This window comes from Salvia hispanica, chromosome 4 (genome assembly GCF_029641045.1).
Source record: "Salvia hispanica isolate PSC_SH4W2 chromosome 4, Shi_PSC_v1, whole genome shotgun sequence".
Lineage (NCBI taxonomy): Eukaryota > Viridiplantae > Streptophyta > Magnoliopsida > Lamiales > Lamiaceae > Salvia > Salvia hispanica.
This window is the reverse complement of record NC_142695.1, coordinates 36,622,391-36,640,603: the sequence shown is the minus strand read 5'-3', so window position 1 is coordinate 36,640,603 and position 18,213 is coordinate 36,622,391. Positions and strand designations below refer to the sequence as shown.

The 18,213-nt window shown below is 33.0% G+C and overlaps 2 protein-coding genes and 1 long non-coding RNA gene across 3 annotated transcripts; all 3 read right to left on the bottom strand.

The window, feature by feature from the left end:
• Positions 1-2,365: 2,365 nt before the first annotated feature.
• Positions 2,366-4,872, bottom strand: LOC148928570 (uncharacterized). Its single transcript, XR_016129115.1, has 2 exons — positions 4,668-4,872; positions 2,366-4,380 (listed from the first exon to the last, which is right to left on the bottom strand). It is a non-coding gene; the product is annotated as an uncharacterized LOC148928570 (long non-coding RNA).
• A 1,889-nt stretch (positions 4,873-6,761) lies between these two features.
• LOC125192510 (mannosyltransferase APTG1-like) lies at positions 6,762-10,348 on the bottom strand. Its single transcript, XM_048090107.2, has 9 exons — positions 9,968-10,348; positions 9,724-9,841; positions 9,305-9,409; positions 8,924-9,213; positions 7,900-8,181; positions 7,619-7,808; positions 7,402-7,553; positions 7,159-7,321; positions 6,762-7,055 (listed from the first exon to the last, which is right to left on the bottom strand). The coding sequence occupies exons 1-9, from the start codon at positions 10,204-10,206 to the stop codon at positions 6,972-6,974; spliced, it is 1,623 nt and encodes a 540-aa protein (XP_047946064.1). The 5' UTR covers positions 10,207-10,348; the 3' UTR covers positions 6,762-6,971.
• Positions 10,349-14,664: 4,316 nt separating this feature from the next.
• On the bottom strand, positions 14,665-15,883 carry LOC125193587 (transcription factor IBH1-like 1). Its single transcript, XM_048091414.2, has 2 exons — positions 15,707-15,883; positions 14,665-15,371 (listed from the first exon to the last, which is right to left on the bottom strand). The coding sequence occupies exons 1-2, from the start codon at positions 15,715-15,717 to the stop codon at positions 14,819-14,821; spliced, it is 564 nt and encodes a 187-aa protein (XP_047947371.1). The 5' UTR covers positions 15,718-15,883; the 3' UTR covers positions 14,665-14,818.
• Between the last annotated feature and the right edge of the window lie 2,330 nt (positions 15,884-18,213).

Here is an 18,213-nt window from a genome sequence, read left to right as displayed (position 1 = left end):
AAAAAATGTGAGAGAGAAACTTTCTGTTTTAAGAAATGAGATTATTTTTTATGGATATCTTAAAATAAAAAAATGAGACTATTTTTCATGAACGGATGAAGTATTATATTTACTAGGAGAATATATATCAAAAGTCTTTAAGAGTTATGTCCTGGGATATTAATGAGAAAGTTAGAATGTACTCTTTATGTCCCCAACAAATAAAGAATTGGGGACAATATAAGTTTTAATGTAAGAGTGAATTTTGAATTTGGTCCTTGAAAATATATTTTGCACCTTATTAGATCCTCGAACTAGAAAAAATATCGTCAGAGATCTCTGAATGAAAAAATATTATTTTAAGGTCCTTAATTTTTGTTTTTACCTTGAGCCTAAAAGCGCCTCTCCTCTCTTTCTCTCTTCCCTCTCATCTCTTTTTCTGTTATGTAGATGATGATCGAATTTTCATAATCAGAAATATAAAATTTGTATAATTTGCTCCATGAAAAATATTTTCATTCAGGATTTGAAATTAAACTTTAATATTGTGCAAATTTGATTTGATATGGAGACAATTTTATGTAGAGTGAACAACTTTTTCTGGTTCAACTATTGATGATATCAAAAGGTACTAAAACTTTAAAAACGGCACCAAAGGTCCTTCAATTTTGATATAATATTATTTAAACTATTTTTTTTTATTACTTAAATATTTTTGCCTGAAAATACCCTCAAACTCCTGAAGGACATTTTAGTAAAGTTTTCCCTTTTCATTTTTCGCACATAATTTCAAAATAAGTATGCAACAACCATAAAATTCATAAAATATAAAGTCAGAGGAAAAAAAATAGTATTAAGAAAATAAAAAATAAGTAGGATCCAGAATGATGGATTGTGTGAGCTATTTGTAGAGTAAAAAAAGAGATAAAAGTGACATGGAGTTCACGGACAATATAATGAAGAAATGAGGTTGTTGATGTCCTTAAACCATCTCAAATGATATTCTAAACCTCAAAATAGCTCCAATAGAGCTGCAAAACTCATCCCATTGTGGGTTTTTGAACGAAACATACTCATTTTCTAGTTTACACAAACAAAATTAAATATCTTTCTCAAATTTTGTGAATTTTGTGAGTATAAGTAATTTTGATGTGACTTTTAAACTAGGGACATGCTGTGGTTGGCGTGAAAGTAAAGCTGGCAAGAAAAATAATTCCTAGGAAACTGAATCCCAGTAATATGATTCCTAGTAACTTTACTTTCATGTATTTGGAAAATATCAAGATTTTAAATTTTATATTTAATTTAAAAATCAAACTATAAATATACTTATTATTTTTTTGTTTATAAAAAAGAATAATAATATAAAATTTTTAATAAATTATTAATTAAAAAATGATAATAAATATATTATTATATTTATTATTACGATGGATAGTTTAAATATCGATTATCTATCATATATAAAATAATATAATTATAAATGATTATAATAATAAATATAATAATAATAATTATTATTATTATTATTATCACATTATTTAAGGATATTATAATTAAATAATTTTTATAATTTAAGATTACATTGCGATTTTATTTATTAATTATTAATTAATTAAATAATATTTATTATTTATTATATAATTATATTTTATTTATTTAATAAATTATTCAATATTATTATTATAATAACAATTATATACAAATATTAATAATTAAATAGTTATAATAATGATAATTTAAATTATAGTTATTTATTATATTGAAATTAAGTATGATTTATAATTTTAAATTATTTTAATATGGTAAATAATAATAATATTATTATTACTATTATTATTATTATTATTAAATATGTAAGAATCCTAAAACTAGGAAAAAGAATATCCATGAAAAGTTAGGATTCTGAATCCTGGAAAGTTGTACTAGCTTTCTTAGTTCTCGGAATCTGATTACTTTCTCAGTTTGATTAAAAACCAAAACAAACACATGAATTTAAAATTTAAGGAATCAGATTACTTTCCCAAACAGAATCCTGACAATCATGTCACACCCCAACCTTTTTGACGTATTTATTTATTATAAATATATACAAATTAATGTAAAGAAATCACATATTAATCATTTCGCCATCCAAAATACTATAATTACAAAAATTCATTATTTATTAGGCTTATTTACATGTAAAGAAATGCATCAGCTGCCAATCTTGATAATACACATAACTCGCGTAAATTAAAACATCAACCATATCTTACCCCTTAAAAATAATAGTATTTGTTTTCATGAGTCACAACTCAAGTGAAAATAAACCATACATTTAATTTTAAATCACAATTATCAACCATATTCTTTAATCAATACAGATATAAATAAACATCAAATATCATAAATAATTTCATGTTCATATGCATATGCCAATCTATTCCATTTTATTATTCTGTGACAAATCTAGCCTAGTATCTGCCCGAAATTCCATTGTATATGACCCGAAGGTCCCATTGCCTTTGTACATATATATATGACCCGAAGGTCCATTGTCATTGTATATATGACCCGTAGGTCCATTGCCATTTTATACATATATATGACCTGAAGGTCCATTGTCATTGTATATATGACCCGTGGGTCCATTTGTGACTATTGAGTGCACATGAAAGATCATAAGTCACGCTTGGGAGAAGGAAGAGACGCCGACCGTTATTTTGGAGTGAAGTTTTGAATTGGGGCTCAAAGCCAATCACTTGTTGGGCTCCAAAACATTTTTATCTCTTGGGCTTAAAAGAACTAACCATTTCGGCTAGAAAAGAATTAATTTAGGTGAAAAAAATGCTTCAGTAGTAAATTGGCTCAAACAAAGAATTAGAATTCTTCTTAATCAACCGCAAAAGTCAAAATTCTTATAAGCTTCGAAAAAAAAAGGTTAAACGAAGATAAAAACTTTGTCTTGAAAATCATCGCTCTTTCAAGAACAACAACATGACAGCAAAAGTCGGGATGTTACAGAGATTATCGAAAATTTCTTTCACACCATTTATGAATCTTTAGGATATACTATAATACAAAATTTATTATTCACTAGTGATATTAAAATACTTCAAGTGTATACACTTCTACTATGCTTTAGTTTCCTTTTGGCACTACTATCATATTCTCATCAATTAATATATCATTGACATTCTTTTATACATATATAATTTATATCCATTCTTCCCAACTTTTTATAATTATAAGTTCTATGACACCCTTTTCCTTACAAACATGTTCTACCAAATCTATCACAACATGCTTTTTTTTTTTCTTTTTCTTTTTTTAAACATTTAGAAATCTAATTATTATCATAGCACTAACTATCATTTTCTTATAGTTCAATACTCACTATATTTACAAAATTCAATCACAACTTCAATATGAGGTAAGATATTTGATTGGTATCCTTTTAATGTTTATAAAACAATGATATATCTTTTGTAGCCCACTCGAATCGAATTTTCATATATTTAAACATTTACTCCTATCTTACATTGTGTTTCATTCTGTTCAAACTATTACTAGTTTTGTTTAACTCTTTCTTTTCTTTTTTTTTACTTTCTTTTTTTTAACTCGATATACCTCTTTGATATACTTTCTAATCAAGATTTTCTCAAGACAAAATACTTGTAGTTAGAACTTTAAATCTTGTGATGGTTCAAGGACAATATCCTAACTCTTTTCTTTCAAAATTTTATTCATGCTTTTCTCGTTTGGCTAGTACTTAATATATTTCACATAATATATACAAATGTAGATTATCCCAACGAGACCTTATCCCTGCTCTGATACCACTTAAACTGTCACACCCCAACCTTTTTGACGTATTTATTTGTTATAAATATATACAAATTAATGTAAAGAAATCACATATTAATCATTTCGCCATCCAAAATACTATAATTACAAAAAATCATCATTTATTAGGCTTATTTACATGTAAAGAAATGCATCAACTGCCAATCTTGATAATACACATAACTCACGTAAATTAAAAAATCAACTATATCTTACTCCTTAAAAATAATAGTATTTGTTTGCATGAGTCACAACTCAGTGAAAATAAACCATACATTTAATTTTACATCACAATTATCAACCATATTCTTTAATCAATACAGATATAAATAAACATCAAATATCATAAATACTTTCATGTTCATATGCATATGCCAATCTATTCCATTTTATTATTTTGTGACAAATCAAGCCTGGTATCTGCCCGGGATTCCATTGTATATGACCCGAAGGTCCCATTGCCTTTGTACATATATATATGACCCGAAGGTCCATTGCCATTGTATATATGACCCATTGCCATTGTATATGACCCGCAGGTCCATCGCCATTGCTATCAGACCCAGGACATGACTGTCACAGATCCTCTTTAATCCAATGATTTAAGTATTCCAATACCATATGTCAAACATATACATTGCACCAATTACATATCCATATATTCCATCAATTAATTCCAATACTAAAGATAAACATATCCATTGCATAAATCACATATGCACATCATATTACACTATCAATATCAAATAAGACATAATTATTTCAGGTTCATATCATATAATTCAAATATTCACTCTAATTTAACACATAGCAATCAATCACATAAAATATGTAAAATTAAAAGTGTGATTTATACACACCTGACTACGATAATAGTTGTCTGAACCTTTTAATCCATCTTGCCATCTACGACCCTTGTTCCTTCAAAATTTCCTCCTATTGAAATAATATTTCTCTTCCTCATTTCTTTTTCCTTCACTAGTTTCCCTCTTTTTAATCCTCTGTTTCTCTTCTCCCCTTCCCTTTTTAACTCTTCTTCCTCCCTCCCTTTTAAAAAAATGAATTGTTAATGAACTATATATGTATATGTTTAAGTCGGTTTGGCCGACATGGAAAAACTAAATAACTATTGCTTCCGAACCCTTGTAAATAATTTAATATAAAGAAAACCCTACAATTTATTGCTTTTTGTGCAAGAAAGTTTAATAAATGGCCACATATATTACAAAACCTTTCATTTATTTTATTTAATTTGAATTATTACAAATGGCACTCCTCTATATATACTTATGCATGCAAATCTTAAAATTTGACACGCATGTACACTATCTTCAAAACTATATGTTCCTTATTTAATTGATAATATAAGCCACCTCCTTATTAATAATATATAGGTACTATAATTATGTTACTATATCATATAAGTATGTTTTTTCCTCCCACACACATGCATTCTCATGTTACCGTATGTGTATGCAATAATGCAATTACTAATATATTCACTTCGGGTCATGGATGTTACAAATCAAACATGGCCTAAAGGTATGTTTGAATTGGAGTTTATCTTTAAGAACACAACCAATTTGCAATAATGCTTTTCTTGGTTTTTCATTTCTATTTGTAGTGTTTGAATTGATGGTATGTAATCTATAGTCCTTAATGACACATGTTTAGTTTGTTGTTTATAGTAGGAAATTTCAAAACTATTCTTTGACTTTTTCTATATATCTATGACTGAGGGCTATATTAGTAATTTCAACCAGGGTTATATTTTTCATGATAATAAAACAACCATTTTCAGCCTTAATTCAATGGGCCCTTGCCCATTGAGCGGGTCTCCTAGATAATTTAATCAATAAATCAAACACCAGAAAAGGTCATTAAATGCACTCTAAATGTCCCTATCTATCAATTCAACCATACCCTAAAATGAATTTAAGTTTGGTGTAAATAGTTAGAGATGTTCTTTGACTATCTCCAATATTACTCCAAATCTCAAATTAGAGCATGAAAATTGCTCCCTAATGGTACCTTAAAACTAAAAATGACTTTATTGTAGGACGATTTTTTTTTACAAAAATAGACTCCTATTTTGAGGCGAGAAAGAAGTAGCATGTCATATTATTGGCCCTAAATAATGAATATAATATATTTTTATATTAAGAAAATAGTGTATAATCTATTAAATAAAAATAATAATAAAGTAGGAGATGAGACAAAATTAAAAAGAATAAAGTAAGAAAAAGGTAAAACTAAGTATGAGAAAATGTGTTAATTTTTACTCAAAAAAGAAATGTCTATAATATTATGTAATGCCCAAAATAGAAAAAAAGAAAACTCTACTGTTATGGAATAGAGGCAGTTGTAAACTCTTTCCATAGATATAGATTTTTGGGCCTAGACTGACAATCTATGTATATGGCTCTTTTATAACTACTCTCTCCGTTCCCGATTAGGAGTCACACTTTGACCGGACACGGATTTTAAGAAATGTAAAGAAAAGTTGGTTGAAAAAGTTAATGGAATGTGAGACCTATTTTTTTATTTTAGTTTTATAATAAAATGTGAGTGAATTGAGTTAGTGGAATGTGAGACCTACTTACTATTTATGGTAAAAATGAAGTGTGACTCTTAATGAGGACGGACCGAAATGGAAAAGTGTGACTCTTAATAGGGGATGGAGGGAGTATTAATATTAGGGGCATGTTAGAGTGCTACCACCTCTTAAAATAACACCTTACCACCATTTCTAGTCAGTCATTTGTACACGTGGACGAATAATAAGCTGCCATGTGGCAAAAAAAAGAAAAAAAGTTAAAAAAGACGGTCAACAATATTTTATACACTATACAACAATTTTTCTTGGACAGCAATATCCAACACGCTAGACAACAAGCGTATTGAATATTGTTGTGTAGCGTTTATAATATTGCTGTATAAGTGGTGTCACGATGTCACTTTAAGAGGGGTTGTCATTTTAACACGAACCATTAACATTATTCATAATTACAATCGATTTGTAGGGAAAAAAAAGAAAGAATATTTAGATTCAGCTACTCAAAGATGACGAAATTGTCGAATCAATCACCCAAAAAGGGGCCACGACACTGCTACTTCGAAAAATTTACCACTAATTCTTGACTTGTTCAGCCACCATCGCCTATTCAATGGCCAAGAAAACCATACAAAACGACAGAAGCTTGCAACTCCCTATCCACCTTAAAATGAGAATGAAAGAATCTTCGAATCTGCAAGTTTATGAGTTCAGTCTGTCAACCTCATACCTTTCAAATCTACGAGTCAGACATATCTAAGAAAGATGAGAAAATAGAACTCATTGAAATGTCAGACCTCCTTGAAATTATGTGACGCTAGAAACTCCTTCAATGGCTTCTCTTCTGCATCAAATACAACAATGTGGCTCGGCCGGTTCCAAGTTTGGGCCAACTTTGTAGCCAAACCAGCGGGGTCCCCTAAAAATTGTTCAGATTCGTCCAAGATTCCTTTCTCATCACTGTTCAGAGCAATGTCGAGTAAATAAAGAGAGTTGAATGTGAGTAATAGATTTCAAACTTTCGAATTTCACGTTCTCACCTTGGCGTACAGTCCAAGAAACGCATTGGAAGGTTGCGATGCAGAGTGGAGTAGTATGGTGTAGCATGGCAAGGCATTAGAAAAAGTATGCCTTCGACATTATTTTTCATGGCCTCCTCCGCGAGATAGTTCATGACATCCTCGGTTCCTCTCTGCAGACTGCAGAGGTTAGCAGGTAAAAGCAAAACCATCCTCAGTGACAGAAACATCGACGTACCTGATGGATCATGCTCATATATAACGCCATTGGGACGTTAGTTATGAGCAGGAAAAGGACTGCCAGTTCCAGCTTCGGGGCACGCCTAATATGGGGATTTGAATCTCCTTTTGATATCTCTGCTCGTCCTAGCTTGGCTAGTGAATAACCCGAGAACATCAATGCTACTGGAAGCACAGGAAGAACAAACCTGATAGTTGGAGTCTGATGATAATTAGAGGCATTAATGGCGAAGGAAGCACTAGACGCCATATCGCAAAATGCCATTAAAACAAATGTACCTGAACTCTTTGTGGCCAAGGAGGCTATAAATTCCCAGAACCCATAGGACCAATCCAGGAAGCTTCCACTCTTTGGACTTAACAATGCCCGCAATAGTAAACGGTATGTATGTAAAGAGCATAACAGTGAAACCTTGTGTCAAATACCAGTGCCATGCATGCGTTCCATAATAGTCTCCACCAGATGAGAAGAAATTGAACTTTAGAAAGTTAAGAGGAACAATCACCCATGACCCATAGAACTGACAATCCAATAACAATGTAAGACCAAGCACAATCCCCCTGATACAAAGATAATGATTTCAAAATAAATGGAAAACATGAAGGCCCTTCTTTACAAGATAATCACAGAAATAAAACAGCTAGAATTTAACTCAAACAATTGCCCATAAGTGGTTTACGCACATATGTAGCAATAAAAGGACAAGAACAACTGGAAAGTTAAATCGGTTATCTACACAGTTCGGATGTCAAAAGAAATGTAGCAAAAACCTTCATTTGAGAGACAAGACATGAGCTAACATAAGTTATCTTAATACTTGGCTCTAAACATAGCGAAGTATCTTGATCACATCCAAAGATACTGTAAGTCTGTAACTTAAGTCTGCTTTCTCAAAACATAATAATCCTAGTAATTTGCAGAATGCTGTCTTTATGTTCATTAATGTCAGCAGTGTCATAACGATCTCTCAGTTTAAAAGATAGGGTTACTTGCATGTGCTTTGGATTGCTGATCAACTTCCAATTGATTAATGGTCAATCACCTTTATTGTTTACAGCCTCTAACATGGTTCCAAAACAAGAGGCTCTCTCTCAAAAATATGATTAAGCAACGGGGCAATAATCCAAACTTCATCTTGCACACACTAATCTATTGCATTTCCCATGTAGAGGTGAGGTGAAGAATAATTGAGCTAATTTCTACAAATAAGAAGCAATATTTTACAAAAGCTTTTATGGTAACGCTTAAGATCTAAGCACAACGAAACAAAAAACAAACATGTATGGTTGTTAGCAGACTTACCCAATAGGAACAACCTCGAGAAGAAGAAACTTTAGCTTACTACGTGTTAAAAATAGCTCCAGACAGCCAACATAAATCCATGTGATAGCACTTGTAGGGCGAACGGCACATGCTACTGCTGCTATAGCCAGGGCATACTTTCTTGAACCAGATGGAAGTGCAGTGGCTGTTGTCCCTCTCAAGCAGGGCCAGCAGTATAAACTCACAATTGTGAGAACGGTTTCTAAACTATTAGAAAAGGTACGAGGCATGCAGTAAAACAAGAACCAGTTGCTCAGCTGTGCGAAGAGCTGTCAAAGAGTTAAGTAGCACTAATCTTTGTACTCCATTAAAAAACAGTTTTGGAAGCATAGAAAAACCATTTAAGCAAAGCAAGGATACAGCCCATTCAGCAACACTACCACCAAAGAGAACTCGAGAAAATTTGTACACGTAGAGATCACCAAAAGAAGCAAATATCGACTGCAACAGCCGAGGAGACCTTATCTGTGCAAGATCACATCAATGCCACACATTTTGCAACAAAACCAGTGCTAGCAGAATGTAGAATAACCAATAACAATAAAAAAAAGTACTCCAGTAGTAGTAAATATGCTGAATTTCCTTTTTCGTATGTCCCATAGAAATAGTCTATATCCATTTATGGAAACCTTTTCACGTTCTCTTTTACTTTGTCAATTACGCATTAAAACCCGTGCCACCCTCAATTAGCCTATTTCTATGGGACGAAGGGAGGATGTAACACGAAAAAGAAATTGAAGTTTTGCAAAATGTTGAATTGCAAGAAATTGACAGTGTACCATGAACCAGAGAGAATCAAGATGAAGAAAGGCAAGAACTTTATACAGAGCAGCAAAGATAAGTGGATGCAAGTAGCTCCTTATGCCTTTTTCCCATTCCCATGTCAGATGCCCATACCTAACATTTTCAATCAACAATTCAAAGAGATGAACTGTGAAATTTATGCTTGTGTAGTTGAGAGAGAGAGAGAGAGAGAGAGAGAGAGAGAGAGAGAGAGAGAGAGAGAGAGAGAGAGAGATTTACCCAAACGAAATTCGATGGGCTATTTCAAGAGCTTGCCAGTGTTCATCCGGATTGAAGTATGTCTGCACGAGCAACGAATTGATAATGCGCGCGATCAAACAGAAAATAAATATTTTGGGTAGAGATCGTTGTGAATCAGGGTTTCTGGAGGAGAATTTTTTGGTGTCATCATCGTCATCTTCATCTTCTTCTTCTTCTTCAACAGACGAATGGGTTTCAAGGTTTTTCCTTCTCTTCATTTTTCCTAATTTTCTCTTTTACCGATTGATTGGATCGTAAAATGTCGCCTGAATGTGAATTTTCACATTTTCTAATTCAGATTTTCTTTGTCGTTTATTTTCTTTTTTACATTTTTCTTGAGAATATGTTCGGTAATCGTGATTCGTGATGGTCACTGCGATTGCACACAGTGGCTTTTGTTGTCTACAATCATGCTATTTTAAAAATCAATTCATGCATTTAACATTGAATAATTTGAATTATCTCTACGATTTAGAGCATTTCAGGGGGTAAAGGTATATATATAAATACCATTCTAAAAAATGGATATATACCCTTTCAAAAAGGAATAAATTTCAAAGGAAGTATATAGAAAAAGATAAATTATCGAGTAAAAAATAGTACAAGATGCATTCCAAAACATGAAGTATATATTTTTTCAAATATTTTTTTTACAGAATGATTTTTCATGAAAAAAAGCTAATATATTAGTTATAACACATTTGAGAGATACCATCTTAAAAACCATCTCATAGCTTGGGAAACCATTCAAAAACCGACAATCACGGAGGTTCGGATGTGGACAGGGGCGAAACCAGGATTTTATTGGAGAAGGGGCAAAAATATAATACATAGGAAAATTTCATATATTTGAGAAGGGGCATTTAGTGTGGTTAAAGTACATAATTAAAAATTTATGTATAAACATATAAGAAAATGAGTGGACGAGGAGGGGCAATTGTCCCATGTCCTCATAAGGTGGCTACGCCCCTGGATGTGGGTGATATCTCTACTAGAAATTCTGCCTTGTTGTTCAAGTGGTGGTGGGGGTTCGCTGACGAACAAAAGCCATTGTGGAAGTAAATTGTCAAATCCAACCACATATTGAATACCTCGGGGACTTTCAGAAGATGGATAAGAAGAGCTTAACAAGTATTTGGGGCCAGGTCACTGATTTCAGTGAATTTAACGAGGTAGTGCAGCATATTGCTAACAATGGCATTCTTGTAAAAGTTGGCGATGGAAAGTGTACAAGTTTTTGGCTCGATCATTGGACAGGGATCGAAAGTCTAAAAAACCGCTTGCTTAGATTGTTTATGTTATCAATGCAAAAAGAAAGTCTTATAGAGCATATGGGTGAGTGGGAAGAAGAAGGCTGGAAATGGATATTCAAATGGAGAAGGAAACTTTTTTGCATGGGAAGAAGACTTAGTTGGTGACCTCCTTGTAGCCGTGAATCAGTCTTCGTTTTGAGCAAACACGAGGGATGTGAGGGTGTGGTCAGGGGATAAGTCGAATACTTTCTCGGTATCCAACTTTATTTTGCAAGTTGGTCAGCGAATGGAGATGGATAGCTCACCGTCATACATAGGTCGACTACCTTGGAGGAATCGCGCCCGACCACGAGCTCGGCTTCATTTGTGGTTTATTCTCCAAGGAAGACTCAACACAAAAGAAAGATTGCACATGTTAAATTTTGCTGGCATTGAGGATGATCGATGTGCTCTATGCATGGAGGAACCAGAAATCATTGATCACCTCTTTTTCACCTACAAGATCTCCAGCAGGTTTTGGTATTATTGTTGCAAACAATAGAACTTGTCTTTCTGCCTCCTCAATCATACAAGGATATGTCTTCTCTTTTGGTTCGGTAATCCTTTAATAATTTTGACAAGCAATTATGGATCTCCATGTTCTACATCATCACATGGTCCATTTGGGATATTCGAAATAAGATCACCTTTCAAGCATTCAAGCCTAATTGGGAGTTCGAAGAGAGACGATTTTTTTGGTGCTTAGGCATGTGGGTGAAAGGATGGTGCCCAAATTTTCCATTCTCCCCGACGCAAGCAATGGAAAATTTTAGTGACATCAGAGGATGGAAAACTCCAAGATACCCGAGCAAATAGCTGGTGCTCGAACTCCCCTAAAAAGGGTCTCTTGACTAATAGCTTCGATAAAACTTCAAATACATTGTGGCCACAGAAGCTGCAAAGAGGTGCTCACTCGCTTTTTTTTGGGCCTGACTTGGTAGCGTTTTCCGGTGCGTTTTTCTTGTCTTCTCTCTGTTTTTTGTGTGCTGCTCTTTCCACTCGTCTGGGTGTGCTGCGTGGGTGTGCGTTTTGCAAGGACCTCTTTGTTTTGGTAGAGTTTTTCTTTTTGTGGTGTTTAGCCCTTGTTTTGCTTGTCTTTGTTAGTTTGGTTTGTTGCGGGACTTTTCTTTTTGTACTCTTTGGCTCGCCACTGTTTTGGCTTGAGCATTTTTAGCTTATCAAAAAAAAAAAAAAACCCTTTTCCCCTATAGATTTATTTTTTCATAAAAGGAAGAAAAATATGGTAGTTGTAAGACTTTACCTCTCCATTTACCTTGCCTCTTGAAAATGCTCTTAGGACTTAGGGATCTGATCGAATTAGAAATAAGTTTAATTCTACTTAAAATCGGGATTAAAGGAGAAGCGATTGTAGTCGTGCACAAAATGCATATAAATATCACCTATTAGCATCATTCGACAGTTAATCATTTACTCACTTTGTTTCATGGTAGTGGGGGCGTTTTTTTTCAGCATGTGATTTAAAAAAAATTATGTTAAGTAAGTTAAGTAATGAAGAATTAAGTAATAAATAAAAAGGAAGAGAGATGAAGATAGAATAAAGGAAGAAAGAGTAAAGTAAGATAGAATAAATGTGTTAACTTTTAATAGAAAAAGAAATGATGAACGTACTAAAATGACAAAATAACTCCACTATTGTGGAACGAAGGGAGTACTTTATCATCCTAACACCTCAAAATTGCCAAAGATTGTTTCACCTTTTTAGCATTGTTGTCAACATATATTTACCATATTTTCCATTACGATCAAAGTTTAAAATGTGGAAAAGATAGAATTTGCTATCATCAACTGAGCTCTAAATAAAAATACAGATAAACCAACACCTCAAACTAGATGTGCTATTATTATTTGTACAAGTATGAATGCTAGTATATATCTTGTCCAGTCCTCGTTCACAGTGTTGTTCCAAGGCTCGATTTTGAGGAGGGTGATACAACCCAAGGGTCCGATCCACAGTCCACGGCGAGGATGAAGGCATACAAGGGGAAGATGCTCATGGCGATGGGGAGGAACAGAGCGAGAGGGAAGGTGAGGAAGTGCATGACAGCGAGGGGGAACAAAGTGTGAGGGAATAAGCCTGATCGATAGCCAAGGATCGGGCCAGAAGCAAGACTTGTCCTCCAAGTCGCTGGAAGATTGAACTTCCACATCCTTGAGGGAATACTAGAAGTTAGATGCTACAATGGCCACTGTCGATGATTTTAATTTTAATTTTAATAATACAATTTATGTTTATAGACACATCATATATACAACGTGACTATCTGTGTCACGGAATATATATACAGTATTGAACTAAAATATAAATACTGCAACTGAAATTGAAATACGAATATGCATCTAGTGCACCCTAATTAAGAAGAAGCTTTTATAATTTTTATCCTTTAATTTCCTTTTATAGCAATTTCCTTCAATATTCGTGATGTCTGCATAGATATTATTATTATTATTATTATTATTATTATTATTATTATTATTATTATTATTATTATTATTATTATTATTATTATTATTATTATTATTATTATTATTATTATGTGAGTGTTATTAATCATAAATTTATCCACATTGAATTTAATGTTTTATGGAAGATTGAGCCTCCACATCCCTGAAGGAAGACTAGAAGTTAGATGCGACAATGGCCACTATCGATGATTTCTATTTTAATTTTATTACTACAATTTATGTTTATAGATACAGCACATATACAACGTGACTATCTGTGTCACGGAAACTAAAATATAAATACTGCAACTGAAATTGAAATTTTCACATTAAAGGAATTTAAATCCAGCTTGTCATTGCAGTATTCTCTGGTTGCATGCATATTCAAAAATTAACTTGAAACTACCAAGTACAAAATGTCTTGTCCTATTCATAGTCTCATTCCATGGTTTCTCATATACCTTAAGGCATTTTCATGTGTCATAATAATATACTACAAAGAAACGATTAATGTTGAAAATTGGAAAATAGTACAATTTTGAAATAAAGCTAGCTAAATTCCACTTGACAAGGTAATTGTATATGTTAATTGGGGTTACCCCTAATCTCCGCATTAAACAAAGTAAACATCTATTTATAGCGGCAAAAGCTTTTGGAATCTGTTGAAAACATGAAGAAATGGCCAATACTGTGAAAAACAAAAATGATATTAACAAAAAAAGAAACGGCATGACTTTGAATTTTTAACTGTTGTGTCTCCCATTGCCCTAACATTAATTTCCTCCAATAACAAGACAATTTTGGCAATGTTTATTTAAAGCATTTACAAAATATTTTTCAGTGAAACATGAGTAAAAAGAGACCAAATTTTCGAACTGAATTGGTCGGAAACTCCAAAATTAGGCGGCACAAAAACATAAATATCAATGAACTTAATATAATTCTTTTAATTAAGCTAAAATCAGTGCTCTCTGTACAAAGAGTTACATGCTCTCTTTCCTTCATCATCATGAACTATTTCAAAAAAAAAAAAAAGAACTGGAAATAGATAATAAAAATATATATTTTTAAAATACTAAAATGAGATTTGTTGATGATCCAAGCTCTCAGCTGCAGCAGCAAGATGTCTCATTACATCAACCTGCACTTGCAAAGAAGCAATATAATCTAGGGTTTCTTTAATCAAAGAAATCTCATCCAATTTCTTTCCACCAGGTACAAGCCCTTTAAGCACGCGCGTCCGATTCCTCACCAGTTTCTTCGCAATGGCGGCGCTCGAACGTACAACTCCCCGCGCCGCCTTGCTCCGGCGCTGGCGGCTCCTCCTTACGATTTTTTTACTGCATGTGGCGGCGAGGGCCTTCCTCTCCGGCAGCTTCCGCCCCAGGATCTCCTCCGCCGCCGCTCTGGCGGCGCCAGCGGCGGAGGCTGAGACGCCGGCCACCACGGCCCTGCTCCACTGCGTGGCGGCGCTTCTGGTGGAGGCGATCGCCACGTCAGCGGAGAGCTTGATCGCCCTCTTTCTCTCCATAATCGTCATCTCCTTGTTGAAGGCGCTGTGTATCTGCATGCCCTTTATCCATTTCTTGAAGAATTCTTGCTTCACCATTGATGATGACATCTGCATTCTGCGTTAACAAGATTTGATTTTTATTTTACTTTTTTAAGAAAATTGGAGATTTGCTTAAAGGGCTTCAAGAAATTTCAAAAAAGCAGGCAATGCTCAAATCAAGATTTGATAGAAGGATTTCAAGAACAATTACAAAAACGCACAAAATCAAGAATGATTTTTGTTTCAAGAAAATGGGAAATTTTCAAAGAGTATTTCAAGGAAATTTATGCTGAATCTCTTCACTTGGTGGAATCAAGATTGGATTTTTTTTTCAAGAAATTGGGAGATAAATGAAAAAGAAAATAGTTGCATATGATGAAGAGAAAATGAAAATGAGGGTAGCAAACCAACCTTGCTTTCATTGAACTAGACAGCAGATTTTCAGGTGCGAATTAAATTAGAGACAGAAATGGCAGAATAGTGTAAGAGAGGGAAAAGAGTATCTTGGGATCCAACTAAGTGGAGCAGAAACCAAGAAAATTTTCACGCAGAGCACACACTGAAAGAGAGGAATGAGAAGAGGGAGAAATTGCATAAAGCCCATTTATTTGGTGAAAGAAGAGATGGTGGTGGGGCAGAGAGAGAAAGACACAGCACATGCCGGCACATGGAAATTCATGGCCCGCATGTCAAAAACCCTAAAAAAGAGAATATATATATCCAAATTTTATTTGGGAGGATTATACCTCTATATTTATTATAGGACAACCATTATTAATAACTCTACTTCTCCCATCATCAATTGTTAACCTAACACAGATGTTATGTTATGTTTGTGTTGCAACAAAACAAAATTTTGTAAGCTTATCAAAATCCATCTTCATGATTGTATTTGCAGCTTTCCTTTGGGATAGGGTAGAGATTGAAAGAGCCAATAACTACCATAATTTTGTCAACAAATTATGGCAACATGTCAAATAATAATAATAATAGTAATGGAACAAGATTTTGATGGAGTTAATATAGGAGTATTTCTTTATTATACGTAATGAATATTATTTGATTAAATAGTTATATAGCTAATTTATGATTAGTAGTAGTTGGTTATGAAATAAAAATGAAAAGAAAGAAAATTGATTTGTTCGTGGATAAATGATAATGCACACTCAATCTCTAAACTCCCTGCATGAAATAGGAGAAATTTATTATAAAGAAAGAAAAAAGAAAGTATTACTGTACTACATTTCTGATCCCCAAAACTATCAAGTTTGTTTGCGTGTGTAATATTAGGCCTGACATTTATACTACCTCCGTCCTCCAAAATTTGTTACACTTTGACCCGACACGGGTTTTAAAAATATAATGGAAAATGAGTTGAAAAAGTTGGTGGAATGTGAATCCTACTTTTAAAGTATTAGTTTTATAATAAAATGTGAGTAGGAATGAGTTAGTGAATATGGGGTTCACTACCAAAAATGGTAAAAGTGAAGTGTATCAAATTTTCAGGGACGGACTAAAATAGTAAACTGTATCAAATTTTCAGGGATAGAGTTAGTAATATATTTTGTCTGAGTATCCGAGCTTCGTTTTCAATTTCACGAGCCTTTAATTATATCTTTTAAAAAATTCTTGCTATTCTGTTATCTTGTGTTGTTGTGATTATCTTCTCGGAGCTCTCCGATTTTTGTTACTATATTAATATACATACGTGTATATATATTATTTCAATAAATCACCATGACTCACAATGGTGTTTAATTAGTAAAAAAAATAATGAAACAACGTACGGAATGATAAAAAAACAAATTAAAGAGTTAAAATATAAAATAATGTCATTTTACTAATCCAACCACTTTTTAGACTTTTATTACGTAGAATAAGCCAAATTAAGGATTGCCAAATGAATTAATATTAATATTAATAAATAAATGGCAGGATCCGTAAAACATGGGGAAGAAGAGGAGGATGAAAAAAAGGGCCCACATTAAAAAAAAAGAAAAATAATATTCCCAGGGCATTGATTTTGGAAGAAGTGGTCACATGGTGTCCACATGCACATATTTAAATTCTCATAGTGAGCTGTGATTTAGTGATAGCTTTCTCAAACAAGAGAGGGAGAGAGAGTTTCAACTATATATGACGTAGCTCGTGCTCTCCTTTTGGCTTATGTACATCACTTGTTTGTATGGGCCTCTATTTACCTACCTAGGAATTTGGAGTACTTAAGGTTATTTTCCTTTACATGTGACTTGGTTTTTGTTTATTTGATAAGTACTTTGATAGTTAAAAGTTAAAACAACTATGTTAAATTATAATCATATGGTAGTTTTTTATTTCGACATTTATGTGTATATAACCATGGGCATGCATCCAAGTGGCTTCTTGAGCCTTTAAATTTAGTGTTTTTTTAATACATAGACTTGGATTAGGAGATATGTAATTCTGTCATATTCATATTCATGTTAAATTATAGTACATATTCACAATCACATGTAATAATGTCACCTAATGCGACGACCACTTAAATTAAAGTGTAATAGTATAGTGAAATTATACTTAATTTGAATTAGTTTTCCTCATTAACAATTTTAGTCAAATCATCAATTGATCGCACCCTAAATGATTAGCATGAAAGTTTATTTTTGTTTGGTATAGTTTAGCATCCATATTAACGGTTTCAAAGGAATGGATACTTAAAAAATCCATATATACTTTGATGAAATTTGTATTAGGCATGTTTTTATAAATAGTTGCAACTATACCACATTTTAAGAAAAACCCTTAACCGGTTTTGATCCTAATGTTGTTGTGAACGAGGGATTTCACAACGTGGTTGAATACAAGGACAAAGTGAAAAGAAGTTACAAAGGCGCAAGAATTTCAATATATACTAACTATCATAGCAGTAGTTTTAAGTT

Bases quoted from the DNA above. Each gene is read 5' to 3' on its own strand.
- LOC125192510 (XM_048090107.2), bottom strand. From the start codon at position 10,206: ATGAAGAGAAGGAAAAACCTTGAAACCCATTCGTCTGTTGAAGAAGAA. The intron at 9,842-9,967 runs GTAAATCTCTCT...TGAAAATGTTAG, and splicing joins GCCCATCGAATTTCGTTTGG to GTATGGGCATCTGACATGGG. The intron at 7,809-7,899 runs GTACATTTGTTT...TCCAACTATCAG, and splicing joins CTTGGCCACAAAGAGTTCAG to GTTTGTTCTTCCTGTGCTTC.